Raw genomic sequence first — 16,220 nt, forward strand, 5'->3', positions numbered from 1 at the left:
AGCAGCGTTCGCCGTGGCGCGTTCTCGCGTTCGGTTTAGAGCCGCCGACTTGTGCCTCTGTGCTTGCCTCGACGAACTTGGGACGGCACTCGGATTCGGGCAGTGTCGTCGTCTTCTCGGCAGTTGTCGTCGGCAAAGGGGCTGCACGGTCACACGAACACCGGCCGATCGGTTAATTCCTCTCAAATAAAAAATTCTTCTCCCTCTCGTCGTCCCGTTCTTCTACGTCTTCTTTCGACTTAAATAGACGTAGGAATAATTTTTCTCGATTGAACGAATCCCTCTCGAAGGACGACCAAGGACTATCTTTCAAATCTATCGAAACCAGGAGCGATGTACCTTGGAATATTTCGGGTAAGATTAATTTACTATCTAACGATACTATTCTAACCTTTACTTTGTCTTTATTTCCTTCTTACTTTTCGTCCTCCATCTCTCTCTCTCTCTCTCTCTCTCTCTCTCTCTCTCTCTGTTTTTCTTTTTTTGTCGTTCGGCAATATTTTGTTTCGTCTGTTTCCTTTCAATTTTGATCTATTAGGACTTTTCGCTTATCGTGGTATCCCTGTTTATTGTATGGTAATAATAACTGTGGTGGCTTCCTGCTTTCTTCTTCGATAGAAATTCGTCCGCGCCCTTTCGTGACACAATATGTGTATATATATATGTGTGTGTGTGAGAGAGAGAGAGAGAGAGAGAGAAAAAGAAATATGTTACTTTTTTCCGTGTCAAGTGTTACACGCCGGTAATAATCTTGTCTCCTAGCGTGTCAAACCTGTTCCACCCTTTTTGCATGTATGTAGCAAGGGGATGACACGTTGTAAAACGTGTTTTCTAATATTATAAAAATTCCGAGAGAGAGATAGATAGGAGGATGGAGAAAAGTGTATCGTTTATCTTCTTCCTTTCGAATGGTCATGCGTTGCATTACTTTACCGTTATTAAATGCGATCGACGTACATATGTATGCAGTTCTCCTTTTTGAATTTCGTGCACATCGTATGTACGTACCGTTGCATTTTATTGCTAAAGAAAAAAAAGGAAAAAAATTGTCAAGTTGAAATGGCGGCCACTTTGAGAGACATCGTCGAGAGTCGACGAGTCGAATTGTCGATGAATTTTTTGAAAAAAAAAAAAAAAAAAAAAAAAAAAAAAAAATAACAAAAATTTGTCTTTCATAAATCGATTTCATCATTTTTCCTCGAAGAATAAACAAAAATGGGAGAATATACTACCAGTTCGCATAATCTCGTTGATTGATCGTATCCCTATAGGCATGTATGTATACAACATCGCGTTGAATTTCGCCGCAAATAACGGGAGCTCGAGGGAAAAGCAAACATGCGTCTACGTTTTTTTTTCTCTTTCTCTCTCTTACATACTTTGCCATATATATGTATATATATATATATATATATATATATATATATATATATATATATATACACAGACGTACATATATTGGTCTAGCCACTCGCATTTGCGAACTCTTCACGAGTAGCCCTCTTCCGTAACGCGGTTAATTACCTGCCGGATGCAAAGCGTGCATATTCGAATGCCGCTTAGGTTTTAAGATAAACACGACGGAATCGTTTAATCCAGCATGTACCCCGTTTCGTATCGATCCACGACTTTACATAGTATTGTTCCGCTTTTATCTAAATCAATTCGTTTCTTTTTATCATTTCTTCTTTTTACCATTCCTTTACGTGTCATATACTCTCTCTCTCTCTCTCTCTCTCTCTCTCTCTCTCCCTGTTTTTTTTTCGTTTTTTTTTTTTTTTCTTTTCAAGATAAACGACGCTCATAATGAAAATGACGTAAAACGTTTCATATAATCAACTCTTTTTAGTGTTATAAAAAATATACATTTTTGTATAATATATTATGTAAGCACATAGTGCGTATGTGTTTACGTTACAATTGTCTAAACACGAGACGATTTAAATATTTTACGTACGACGATCTGTGTTCGTTAAGTTTATTATCGTGAAGAACACGAGGGCGTCTAATGAACACTTGTTAATTATCACGAATATATAGCATTCGTTAATTCGTGCAAGTCGGTCGATCGATTCACGCGATGACACTTAAAGAAAATTTCTTCTTATTTGTTATAATGGTAAGCTTCGTTATTATCGAGCAGATAATTACGCAATGAAATTATACTTCGACCTCTCTCTCCTCCTCCTCCCCCCTTTCTCTCTCTCTTCTCCGCTCCAACCTTCTTGATTTTTGATTTATTTTTCAGCGTTGTCGTCGTCGAGCTATCACTTTGACGTTATTATATTCGACAACGTTTGTTTATTTTCATCCAAGCGAGAGAGTAAGAGAGAGAGAGAGAGAGAGAGAGAGAGAGAGAGAGAGAGAATATAAATCCTTCAATAAAGAGGTCACGTTATTATTGCACAAAGTCAGCCTCTTCATTTCAATCTCGATAGCAATTAAATCAAGTCTGAATTTTATACGTTAAATCGAAAATAAAAGGGAAAATAAATCAAATTAATCCGTGAAAAAACCGAATATGCTTAATTAATTTCAATTGAATTGTATCTTAATAGACATTTTAATTAACATCTTTATCGATAGTAAAATTTATAAGAAAAAAAGAAAAAGAAATTCTAAGCGCAAGGAAACGACCGACATTGTACATGGAAAATGTATAATGTAAAAGCAGATCAATTACATTTAACGAGAAATCGAGGATGTAATAACGCCTTTTTTTTTCTTCTTTTTCTTTTTTTTTACGTTCTAAGAAACGTCATTCGACGATTCTCGAAACAAGTTTAACGAGGATCTTTCTTGATGACCAATCGTAGATTAACTATCTCACGTGACAAGATATCAAGCACGCTAGATCTTGCGTTGTGTGGATATTCGCTCGACTAAAGCCTCCGACCGTTTTACCCGTTTATTTTCTTACTCGCATCTTTCTCTCTCTCTCTCTCTCTCTCTCTCTCTGTCTCTCTCTCTCTTTCTCTCCCTCTTTCTCTTTCTTTCGTTTTGTACGACCGACGTAAAGGCATTAAAGAACTTATAAGGCGTCGGACAATGGCCTGTCTCCTACAATTTAGTTTTCTCTTCTTTTTCCCTTGTTTTACGTCAAAATACATAACACGGTAATTGATTACTCAATCATCTTTCAAATTGAATTGTAAAGAAAAAATTGCGTTTATAATCTTTAATCGATTCGATTCTATAAATAATCTCGTCAATGATAAGACACATTCTTTTAAACTTACGTATAAAAAAAAATTCTGTATAATAATCGATAAAAAATTTATTGGACTATATATCCCGTCGAGTTATATTTGGAATTATCATTAATTTTGTTCGTGAAAACGACGAATATATTGGCCTGTACAATTTATTAAAGAGTTCTGTTAAATTCTAAAAATCCAAAAAAAAAAAAAAAAGAAAGAAGAATTTAATATCGAGTGTACATTCTCGACACAAATTTATCTATCGGCTGACATTGGCTTGTTATTTTAAAAGCCACGCTTACCTCTATCACTTTCGTTCACGACGACTTCAAGTGGAAAACATACAGATATCGAAGTCGTTAGGTTAAATCTACGACCGATAAAATCGTTACTTTCTATATAGGGGGAGGGGAGGGGAGAGGGAAACAAAACAAAAAAGAACAGAACAAAACAAAAAAACACACGCATACAAAATGTTGACGTTTGAATTTAAACATCGATTTTTTTTGTTTCTTTTTTTTCCTCGTAAATTTCTTTCAATATCCAATTACATGCTTCGACACACAAAGTCGTTACTACTACGCCTTTTTTCAATGGGGTCATTCACTTTTTTCTGTAAAACAACTTGTTTTGCAGTTAAAACGACAACAACAACAACAACAACAACAACAAATGACAGAAAAAAAAACAGAAAAGAAGAAACAAAATGAAAGAATGTTCTTTGCGAAAAAGGCAACTTTGTAATCACACACATACACACGCGCGCGCACATACACAAGCATACAATAGAGGTGCAAGCATGTATGTATGTATATATGTATGTACAAGAAGGCATAAGGATTTAATGATACTTATTTGCCGGGGCACGACGACGTTGATCGTACGACGAGAAACGAGCCCTCAGGGAGTCTGAATAAAAGGAAGAGAATCTCCGAAAGGTTTTCTAGAGACGCTAAAGAATGAGAGAGAAAGAGAGAAGCTGATGGTTTCACCTTATTCATCAGTCCTCTCTCTCTCTCTCTCTCTCTCTCTCTCTCTCTCTCTTTTTCCTTTTATTAGCGGAACACCTTCTAACGTTGTATATACACACGCCTCGCCGTGATGGTCACGCTCCAAAACTGTTACTTATTAACGTTACTTTAGTCTTCTTATTATCGTCGACGGCACATATTACCACAGTTTAAAAAAAGCCATTCTTTTTCTCATCTCGTTGCGAATTATGATTTCGACCATCTCACTTAATTCGTCTGTTTCTTTCGATCTTATCGAAATATCTTTTCTTTCTTTTTTTCTACGTTTTCTATGTTTTCTGATCCTAACTAATGCCAATTAACGACTGTAACATAAATATATGTATATATATATATATATATATATATATATTTATCTTTTTCTTTTCTTTTTATTTCTTTTTTTTTTTTTGTTTAACGAATTTCATTTATGTATGGAAGCACAGGTTGCAGAACACTCGATTGGGTCATTTACGTTATTTGCATAATAACGAAAGTTCTTCGACTCTTCTTCTCGCCTCGTTTACGACATGGTCCAATTCGTTCGTAACATTTTATGAAACTTTTTCGTTTTTATAGATATGCATATACATACATGCACGCGCGCGCACACACAAGTGTATATGTGTTTATGCGAAATGTGTGTACGAATAGATGTGAAAATATTCGATTAATTTAAGAAATTGTATCGTTCGAACGAAATCGATCTCCTGTGTTCTCTTGCAGGTATGCAAATAGCATTATTTTACAAGAACGCCTACATACATGCATATATACATACGTACATACGTGTTACGTCTCGATGACGTGCCCTAAATCCTGCGGCGAAGTAACTCGGAAAAAAAGGCCGATCGAAAGCTCGTTATTACATGACACGATAATTAAAGAAATCGTCCAGGCCAGGTTTGCTCTCGCTCGATCGATTCACCTCCTGGCAAAGAATACTTCTCTCTCTCTCTTTTTCTTTTTTTTTCATTCGATCGTTCCTTTTTTTTTTTATAATTTTTCTTTTCTTTTTTCCTTCTTTTCCTGTCGATGATTCGCGAACGATCACGCGATATTATCGGTTCCTTTTGCGGAAACACGCTGAAAGAGAGAAGGAGATTCGCGCGTTGGCCACCCATGCTCGCACGCGTGCCGCCTGTAAAAATCACAATAATATAAACAGCGGATACCCGTTTGCATTGAATCCCACGTTAGATTGCTTCACATGATCCGTTCACGATGACGATAGTCAAAGTAAAGAATCACTCGGAGAAATAGAGGACATGGACGGATGAAACATCGATATTTTCCATTAAAAAGATATATCCCATTTTTTTTTTCTCCTTTTCTTTCTAATACGCTTTCTCCTTTAAAACCCATATAATTTATGTACAACGAAATTTCTTCAATAATATCATATGATAGGCGTTTGAAATTCGAAGAAAAAAAATGTCTCGTGATAAAAGTTTTATATGATTTTAAGAAAAAGCTATATAACACGTGTCGTATATGTAATATATCATTCACATACCCAAGAATATTAAATAGAAGAATAAGAGTCACGTCCTGTATATTGGATATATGATTTTAAAACTTCCCGTAGGAATAATAGAAAAATGATCGAAACGTAGATGAAATGATCTATCATCGTCTTTGAACGAAGCGACAATTACGGAATCTAATTGCGTTAGTAGAGCTTCTGGGTGCTTGAAAAGGGTAACGCCTACGCACTCGTAAAACTCGTACCGATGATGGACTACTCTCCGTTGGTGCCTTCTCATGGCTACTTTTCTTCTTATTATTATTATTTTTCTTCTCCTTCTTCTTCTTCTTCTTCTTCTTCTTCAAATGGTCTATCCTTCTCTGATTATTATTTCTCCCCCGAGACCGTTTTATAGGCCGTGTCGCTCGCGTTCATTGAAGCTGCACGAGCGAACGCGCGATGCAACTCGTTGCTCTTCCTCCGATTAAACTCGATCGTTAGATGGTCGTTGACTTTATGTCACGTATACGTGTGTCTACGATACCCACTGCAAATCACCGGATACATCAGTGTTACTTCGCTTAAGAGATTGTCCAATTTATTTATTTATTTATTAATAAAATTATACCTCACGGTTCATTCCTTTTTTTTTCTTTTCTTTTTTTTTTTTTTTTTTTTTTTTTTTTTTTTTTTTTTTTAATATACCATAGGATCGTGTTTCTAACGCGTATAAAAAAATCTATTATGCTCGCGCTGAAAATCATTGGATTCGTTAGAGTTTATTTCGTTTAGGAGGTTTCCATTCATTTATTAAATAAAGAGTCGTCCTCGTCGGAGTTCAGTTTTTTCTGTGTAAAAATTTTGTTTTTAACGTAACGCGTATAAAAGTCTATTATACTCGTTGAAAATCATTGGATACGTCAAAGTTACTTCATTTAGAACGGTACAGTTTATTTATTGATAAGGACTTGCTTCGTATTTCCTATTTTTTTTTTCTTTTTTTCTTTTTTTATGTAAAAATATACCATAGGAATGTTTTAGCAACGCGACATATACAGAGGTCTATGATATTTGCTGCAAATTATCGAATATGTCGGTGTTACTTCGATTGAAGGGAGTGCACAGTTTATTTATTTACTTGTTTATTCATACCGCAGTTCATTCCTTCTTTTTTCTTTTCTTTTCTTTTTTTATTTTTTTTTTTTTTTTCTTTTTTTTTTATAAAAATATACGATAAGAGATAGCGTTGTTAATATAAAATATATAAAAGAATATATAATGTCTATGTATTGTCGAGCACTCTTTATCTTTATCATTGTTATCGCAACCCCTTTTTCTCTTTCATTTCGTTCCTAGCTACCCCTTTTTTTCCAGCTTGCATCGTTTACGTAACAAAAAGGGTGAAGTATTTTTAAGATGCATATGGATTTCTTACGAAGAAGTAACATAATATTTTCATGCATATTCATTCACGTCGGTTTTTTTCTTTTTCTTGGGTTTTTTTCAGTTTTTTTCTTTTTTCTGTTTTTTTTTTTTTTGTACTAGGATGGAAATTAAGGAATAAATAAATAATATTACATATTAGATAATCGAGATAGGCCCATCAGATTCGTAATACCGTCTACCTCCGCGATTTGTAATAGAAAAAAATATGAGAATTATGTCACCTGTTTACGACAGTATCGCATTATAGCGTGGCGAAGAATGACATATTCATGGATCGATGTCGAAGGATAATCTACCTACTCGATTTCTCCTTACGCATATACGCATACGTTCTTTTTTCTTCTTCTTCTTTTTCTTTCTTCTTTTTTTCTTTTTTTTTTTTTTTTTGAAATATGCAAGAGACAATAACAATGGACGAGTTATCAGTTGTTTATTTGATTAAAGAAGAGAAAAAAAAAACAAAAGAAAAAGAAGAACAAATGGTCATAAGTCTCGACAAAATAGGATATGTATTGCGTAAAGATTTAATTCGTAACTTTTATCGAATCATTGAAGTCCATAAAGTGCGCAAGGTATCGATCGATGAATTGACTCTTAAGAGGACTGTTTGCTACATAAGTAAATTTACTTGGTAGAAGGAAAAAAGAAAAAAAAGGAGAAAAAAATTATGCATTAGCACGTCCAACTTGAACGAACGAATTATACATAGTATATTCGATAATCGAAAGGAGCTTTTTCATATTCGTATTCACGATTCGATTTCTTATTTCTTTCTTCCTTTCTTCCTTCGTTTGCTTCTCCTTTATTCGTTCGTTCATTCGTTCGTCCATTCGACGTGCCGTTGGACACAAAGCCCGTGGAAATCGACCGTTACCGGTTAACCTCCAAAGGCCATCTCCAGCTCCGTTAGCTGCGATGTCGCTAGATGAGAGATAAAAAAGAGGGAAAAAGAAAGAAAAAAGAAAAAAAAAAGAATGAAGAAGGAAGATCAAGAATCTCCTACAATCTTAAAAGTCCTTCGTTTGACACTTCTAACATAAATATTTTCCTAGTAATAATAGAGAAAAAAAAAAGAAAAAAAGAAAAGAAAAAATAATGATAATTCAAAAGATACCACAGCTTTGATCATTTGATTTTTGTGATTTTTTCTTTTTTCTTTTTTGTCTTTCTTTAGACTCGTGTACTCGGTAGGTACGAGGGTTCGCACAGATCGTCGATTGGATAAGAACGAAAAGGAGAGAGGAAGAAGAAGAAGAAGAAGAAGAAGAAGCAACGACATCATCTTTGTGTATCGATTAAAACGAATAAAACCGATCGGCCTCGAAGAAAGAAGAAAGATAATTTAACGGAGAAAGAAGGTGCATTCGATTTGGAACATTATCATCCTGGTAGCAAGAGGGATAGAGACAAAAAGAGATAAATAGAGAGAAAAGAGAGAGAAAAAAGAGAGAGAGAGAGAGAGAGAGAGACAGAGAAAGAAAGAGAAAGGAAGAGAAATCACAGGATGTCTTTCGGTACTAATCGATTCCCTTCGAGCCAGCACACGCGTTATCGCAGCAGCTGGGGACCATCTTCCGTTTCCGTCTTCGATCGTGCAGATGTACCTAGACCATCTCCCGAAGAAGAAGAGTACGCTGAATTCTATCACGAACGACTGCACTCGGCCCAAAGCAGACAACTAATTCCACTTCAGGAGGATTTAGCCGACTGGATCAACAAAACGATAAGTAAGTGCGTAAGATCGAATCTCAATGAATCTAATTACTCCTGAGTATGTTTCTTCTCTTCCTTTTTTTTTCTTTTTTTTCTTCTTTTTGATATGACCTCATTACTCAAAGAAAAAATTCATACATGTATATAGGAGGGACACATTAAAGTCTTCTTCTTTTTTTTTCTTTCTTTCTTCTTTCTTTTTTCGAAGGAAAAAGTACGCGAGTAATGGGAAGAAAAATTTCGGTGAACGACATTCAGTGAGAATGCACGCGTGGCTATTCCTTATTGTTAAGCCGACCTCGAGGGAATGCAAAACTCGCGGAAAGAATGAGGTCGCTCTGAGAAAATTGTAAACCCGAGTCAGCTGTCGGAAATATATATATATATATACATATATATATGCATGTGGCTATACGCATTAAAAGAAAGAAAAGTGTCGATCGGGTTCTCGCTTTTTATGATAGACGATATTGAAACACAAATTTCCAAATTGTAAAATTCTAAAGGGCAAGAAAAGTAGATTAAAAAAGAAAAATTATACGCATGACTCGTAACTTTTGTTCTTAAATTAAACGAACGTTCATCCTCCTTCTTTATTTCAAAGAATTGTAGCGCGCATTTAACCATATTCGTGAGAGAGTCCTCCCCTCCCCTATTTTGCGCATAATTTCCCTACTACACCTATTTTTCTCCACAAAAGAAGGTGAAAGGAAAGGAGTAAATTGGCTTGATGGTTACTAATTAACCGCAACTCACGTACCCTCCTCCCATCCTTTTTCTTTTATAACGTGGCACGAGTTCAAGTAATTCGTATCATTGTTTTAAATCCTCGAGGTTGGATTTGATCCACCCCAATGGGAGAAGTTAAGAAGAGGGACAAAGATGGAGAACCTCTGAAAAACGTCGCATAGGGATGAACGTCCTTCTCTCGGCATTTTGCTTGCTGCCACGTCGTGAGAAAAGCGATCTCGTGCTTCGACATCCAGTGGTTCTCAATCTGTCCAGCTTCTATATCAATTTACTTGATTTATTTATTTTGAATTTTATTACCAAATTGAGATATCGTAAATGCTCATGAATGAATAAATATTTCTAATATTTACAAGATATCAAAGGAATATGAATTTTTCTCTCTCTCTTCTTTCTTTCTTTCTTTCTTTCTTTCTTTCTTTTACCCACGCCTGCCCCGTCCGAGCTCGTACAATCGCAATTCGTCTGACTCAACCGGATGTCGATCGGGTGCCTCTCCTTCGAGTGCCACTTCTCCCTTCTTCACGGTTACCTAAAGCCGCATTACGCATAAGCGAGAGCGTGTATACACGCCTTCCTTTCCACGCTTGCGCGTCCTCCGACCAAGAAAAAGAAGAAGATGACATTAGGGAAAGGGAGAAAGAGGAGGAGGAAGTAGGAGAGGTCCTCCTTTTTCTCTTCGTCTTCGCCTATAGTTAATATCGTTCCTTCCTTCTTGTTTGCCAAAAAGAGACACGTCAGCGTATCGATGCTTCTATCTAACGACGACACTCTTATGAATCAACGACGCCCGTAACGAGTGCTGTTGGCACCGATCAAGGAATTCCGCTGGCGCATCAGAAATCCATTGGATTCCGATCGATCCTACTTGTTGTCTATTGTGCACAAAAAAACGATAATCCCTTCGCCGGGCTAGTCGATTTAATTCAAATCATTTTACGTCGACTTTTACAAAGATTTGATCATAAATCGATGACATGTTTCAGACGTCGATTATATTACGGGCGATAACTTTTTCGATACGTTGGATAATGGCGTGGTGGTTTGCCGATTGGCAAAAGTTATACAGGAAAAGGCCAGGTCGGCCGTCGACGCTGGTAAGGCGAAAGGGGTGAGTCTATTACTTTTTCGTCCTTTCTTATAATTAATAATAATAATATATGCTGAGTGACTTTTGGGATTCTCTTTGTTCCAGCCGATACCGGTAATAAGAGGACGCTGTTGGGAGAATGCAGCAAGACGTAGCTTCTTCTCTCGCGACAATATGGAAAACTTTATACAATTTTGTCGTCGTTTAGGCGTACACGAGAATCTTCTTTTCGAAAGCGACGATCTTGGTGAGTGATGTCTCATTCATCATTATGTCATACGTATTCTATACGTCGAAGAAGGATGTAAAGTTTCAATGTTATATTTTTCTATTTCCGTGTTTCGTAGTTTTACATGGGCAACCACGCAATGTTGTACTCTGCCTATTGGAAGTAGCTAGATTGGCATCTAGGTATTCTTTGGAACCACCTGGTCTCGTACAACTGGAAAGAGAAATCGCCGAGCAAGAACGAGATCTGCGTTGTCTCTCGGACAGTGGAATTTCTCACAGTAGTCTCGTCTCCTGGCAATTCGCATCTCCCTCGCCTACGGCAACGCCCCGGCCTCAAACTGAAAAGATTAAGCACAGTAGGTGAGTAGGAAAAATGTGTCTCCCGTTTTAACGCCAGAATTATAACGTTTATTAATTTCTTCCATTTTTGTATAGTTCAACGTCAGAAGTAGCGGACATGACGACTCGTTGGCTGGATCCAACAACCGGTGCCACTCACGAACCCGAAATGAGACGATCCGTTAGCGATAATGGACCAGCCGGTAGCGATGGAGTACCTAGCGATACCACGGAGGACGATTGGTCTCGTGGTAGCGTTGAGGATCCCGATGACGTTCCATCGCCGTCACCCTCGCCAACTAGTTCGCCATCTCCAACGCAATCGCCGGCAGAACCTCCGGAATACACCGGACCGATCACGGAACTCGATCGCAAGGTCTATATTTTATTATTCTCTAAAGAGGAAGGGCTAAATAATGAACGAATTTTTCTACTTTCTTTCTTCTTTTTTGCTTTTCTAAGAATCGTAATCGTTACCCTTATATTATTATCTATATGTGTTCAGGTGCGGAGAGTTACGGAAGCCGTTCAAAGGCTTTGTCAATGTCCATCTGGTAAATGCTCGAGATTGAAAGTACGAAAAGTTGGAGAGGGTCGATATCACATCGCAGGGCGCAATGTGTTTATAAGGGTAGACAAAGTTTACATCATTATCGATGATTTTAACGATGCACGGATATGCAACTGCTAATATAACAATAATAATAATAATAATAATAATAATAATAATAATGATAACAACAACAGTAATTATAGTAGGAATAATAATTAACGAGAACGCTTTATAAATACGTGTGTTCGCAGCTTCTGAAAGGAAGACACATGATGGTGAGAGTGGGCGGTGGGTGGGACACCTTGGAGCACTTCTTGGCGAGGCATGACCCCTGTCAGGTGAGGGCACTCAACCAAGAGGGTACACCACCTCCTACCCCTTCGTCTATTTCACGAGGCAGAAAGCACCGCGGCAACGACTTCCTTCGCATTCACGCCAAGTATCGTGGCCTTCCCTTGGAACCCGTCCCCATATCTGTCTCCGGGCGCTAGCCTAAAAGTCAACAGCAAGCACGGCATCATCGCTCGCACTCCTCGACCCTGCATATCACGTAATAGGGCTACACGGTACTAATTTACGGTAGCCAACCATCTTTCAAAGCTACTCGCTATTTTTTCTTTCTATCTCTCTGTCCCTATCTCTCTCACACACATTCTCTTACACGAACACACGCATACACCCTGTGCGTTTTTATTTGATTTCACCTTCACGTTGGCTCCCAAGAGAGAGTATGCGTGTGCGTATGTATCTATGTATGTGTGTTTTACTCACGTTCTTTGTTTACAATTTTAATGGTTTAGAACAGGAAAGAATTGGCGATAAGCTCGCCTTCTCGTTTTTTTTTTTTCGCGTCCATCTCTCTTCTCTTAAGTTTTGTAAGAGAAGAAGGATGTCGGGGAATACGTTAGTACACTAACGTCCTTCCTTTTCTAGAGATTTCTAGAAAATGCAATGGTTGTCGTGAAACTCGTACGTTCCTACTTTATCTTCGCAGGTGCCGTTTGTCGCCTGAATTTATTAACGGAGAAATCAACATAATTAATGTGTAAAGCCGTATAGTTCGAAGTATTTAGTTCGAAGTCGAAATATTTATATGATTAGATGTTTATAAGAAACATCGTTTCTTTTCATCGGTTATCAATCGATAAAAAAATTCATTACCGAAAGAAAATGGGCCTATATAGTGCGAGTATCGTTGTGGTAGTTTAATCGATTGGCAAATAAAACACGTAGACATATTTCTTCTTAACGTTATTAACTTTGAACGAATATTTTTTTTTTTTTTTTTTTTTTTTTTTCTTTTTAGCGATGAAACACAGTAGGTCTTTGAATCAACATTGAAACAGGTTCTTGTCCATTCCAAGTTCGTGAACGTTCCAGCTTTTAGATTTAGATTCTTTAGAGCGAAAAAATACGATGGATGTTCGGAATGTACTCGCAACGAAATATTTTCGAGGATAGTTTCGAGGTATTTAGAGATAAGTATACGATTAAGCAAATTTATTATCTTCTCACACATTCCAAAGATACTAATATCGTGGCTCGCGTATTCTCCGACAAGCTTGTCGTACGCACGATATGTCTACCGTATTCTACATCTCGATTTGTATCCATTTCAATCTAATGATAATATTTATATACATATATTGTATGTATATCGGATGCACCCGATCTCGCGGTTTTGCACAAGTGTAAAAAAATCGTGAGTCGTTTCATTGGGTGGCACGCCATCGTATATCATGAATATTCAAGTTTTTACTACGCTTCCTGTAAAAAAAAAAAAAAAGAAAAAAGAAAAAAAAAAGGAAAAAAGAAGAAAAGGAAAAAAAGAAAAAACGATTCGTACCAACGTCATAGAGTCCCTTTTGATCTTCCGAGATTATTTTATCAACGATAAATAACGTGTTCGATACGTGACACCAATATAAAAGTTCACGATTCTTGTTGATTCTTGTTTGTAATACAACGTGTGCGGCTCTCGGAAATTCTTCGACGGAGATAAGAAGGAAAAAAAAAAATTAAAAAGAAAAAAGAAAAAAAAGTCCGATGCAGCTTTTAATAAGTAGTCATAGCTTGAAAATATCGCAATGACCAAACTGTTCTTTCCGGCCGAGACGTATTCGAGATTATCAAAAAAAAAAAAAAATAATAATAAATAAATGAACAAAAATGAAGATAAGAGTAAAAATAATATAAATTAGTATTAATAATAATAATAATAATAATAATAATAATAATAATAATAATAATAAAGAAAATAGTATTTTACGATCGATCAATTCTAGGATGCATAATCAATCTGTCGATGAACACACGAAGCCCCAATGAAACTCTCTGTGATTTTCGTAAGATAATCCGTTTGTAAGTTGGAAATGCGTGCGATCATTATTACAAAGGAAGAAAGTGCAATTAGTCTCAGGTAGAATGTTATGCGTATAAAAGGAAAGAAAGAAAAGACAAAAAAAAGTTTTGCCTTCTCCACTTATAATTAATAGGGAAAGAAAGAAAAACCAGTATCAGCGGAGTCGCCTCTATGATCGGATTAACATTAATAAATAATAAGATTTGATAACTTAACAATATACATTTTGATACGTCGATATATTCTTAAAAAATTTTCGAACGTACACGTAATCGAAAAGAGAAAACGAGGAAAAGGAAAATGAAGAGGAGAGATAATAAAAATTTTTTAAATGCGTATCATTCTATAAGCAAAATACATTTGTACGTTAAAAAGACATTAAAATTAAAGCGACGCGATATATATATATATATATATATATATATATATATACATATGATATATATATATTGGTCATTGCTTCAATCTGTAAACGTCGATAATCCATATAGTGCGCTTTTTTACTTCCTGACGAGCACTAGACGCATGTATATATCACGATAGGGAAACTGGGTCGGTCATTCTTTCTTCTTTTTTTCATTAATCATTTATCAAACATATAACTAAAATTTAATTTACGTTTTATCATCAAACGTAACTTTGTTGACATAAGGATCAGCTACCAAAAAGACGGGTTGATCGATATGAAATTTGCCAGATAGCAAATTAAAAAGGGAACTCTGATCTTTTCTTACGTTTGTTAGAATTCTGCGAATAAATTATAAAACCTACTCCGCCCCCGACCCTGAAAAGTACTGCACTTTAGCACTCGTGTGACTTATAACAATTCATTTTTCATACACGATGTAATGTCATCTATCATGCAAAAAATGCTTGGACTGCCACGATATATGTTTTGTACTTTTATATACAAAAGAAAAAAAAGAAAAAATGTAATTGTAAGGTATGGAATACAAGTAACACATTATATATCATCCACACGACACAGATATCTCTATTCAATTTACAGAAATACAAGGGCATGGTGTGCAAAGGGATACCAAAGCAAAGAAATATCCGACGAGTATTGTCGGCACGTTAAGAAATGCTAATACAAAAGAAATTTTATAAAGCTATTCACAGAGATTCAGTTGCGTCGATTTAATGATTTATTTATGAAAATAGAAATGACGGAAAAGTGAAAAAGAAAGAAAAAGAAACAAAATGACTGATCATGGAAGTGGAAGCATACCTTAAAATTTTTTGATTTAACAAGATTCACAATTTTGAATCAATCGATTGTATTTATGTTTTAACTATGAACATTCCTCCCTTGTCGCACAAGAAATAATTTTGCCATATTGTATTATCTGAAGTGCTTAAGTTTTTTGCGTATTAATAGTTTAATTAAGTTGTATTTGTACCTGTTCGATCATCATAATATAGTTGTTATGCGTAAACAAAAGAGTCTGTTTCAATAGATCGGACGACGTGTGTAAGTGGTGTTTCACGATTCAACTCGTTCTCTGCGTTGACGTTCTCAGCGTCGAGGATTAATAGAGAAACTTTGAAAAATGCTTTTTTCTCTAATATACTAAAACATATGTATGTTATAAAAAGGGAGTTATTTATTTTTAAACCACCAAGAACGAATTTCAGTTTTATAAAAATACACCAAATGGATATGTAAAAGTTCTCTAACGCTAATTGCTACATATCGCATAGTTTACTTTGATTAGTCTTAACACATATGTATAGCGCAACGTAATATAATAATCTTCATATATTTAGTGTAAGTTGTTCAGTTGTTATATTTTGTTGGTTAATAAAAATATAGCTGCAAAATTATGTTACATATATATATATATATATATGTATATATACATATATAAATTTTGTTAATGACGATAGAGATATACGTTGAGAAGTCTGTCCGAGTAAATGTTCGAAAACGTTAGAATTTAATTGACACGCGTAGATAGTGTTATCGTCGATCGTGATAATTATAAAATTATCGAGAAAAAGATTAGAGCCGGCGGGTTAATTCGAAAGAGTAAATAGGAAGATATACTACGTTAT

The 16,220-nt window shown here is 35.9% G+C and overlaps 1 protein-coding gene across 2 annotated transcripts; it reads left to right on the forward strand.

The window, feature by feature from the left end:
* LOC124951899 (growth arrest-specific protein 2-like) lies at window positions 1-15,989 on the forward strand. Of its 2 annotated transcripts, XM_047500979.1 has the most exons (9): window positions 1-354; window positions 8,299-8,851; window positions 10,574-10,698; window positions 10,783-10,924; window positions 11,025-11,268; window positions 11,344-11,623; window positions 11,753-11,878; window positions 12,052-12,138; window positions 15,172-15,989. In XM_047500979.1, the coding sequence occupies exons 2-9, from the start codon at window positions 8,629-8,631 to the stop codon at window positions 15,241-15,243; spliced, it is 1,299 nt and encodes a 432-aa protein (XP_047356935.1). In that variant the 5' UTR covers window positions 1-354; window positions 8,299-8,628; the 3' UTR covers window positions 15,244-15,989. The 2 variants fall into 2 exon arrangements, with proteins under 2 accessions (XP_047356935.1, XP_047356934.1); XM_047500978.1 differs by having other exon boundaries at window positions 12,052-15,989.
* Window positions 15,990-16,220: the final 231 nt, after the last annotated feature.

This window comes from Vespa velutina, chromosome 9 (assembly GCF_912470025.1).
Source record: "Vespa velutina chromosome 9, iVesVel2.1, whole genome shotgun sequence".
NCBI classification, from domain to species: domain Eukaryota; kingdom Metazoa; phylum Arthropoda; class Insecta; order Hymenoptera; family Vespidae; genus Vespa; species Vespa velutina.

Excerpts from the sequence above, each read along its gene's own strand:
- LOC124951899 (XM_047500978.1), top strand. The coding sequence starts at position 8,629 with ATGTCTTTCGGTACTAATCGATTCCCTTCGAGCCAGCACACGCGTTAT. Across the intron at positions 10,925-11,024 it reads TTTCGAAAGCGACGATCTTG|TTTTACATGGGCAACCACGC; the intron begins GTGAGTGATGTC and ends CGTGTTTCGTAG. Across the intron at positions 11,269-11,343 it reads GAAAAGATTAAGCACAGTAG|TTCAACGTCAGAAGTAGCGG; the intron begins GTGAGTAGGAAA and ends ATTTTTGTATAG.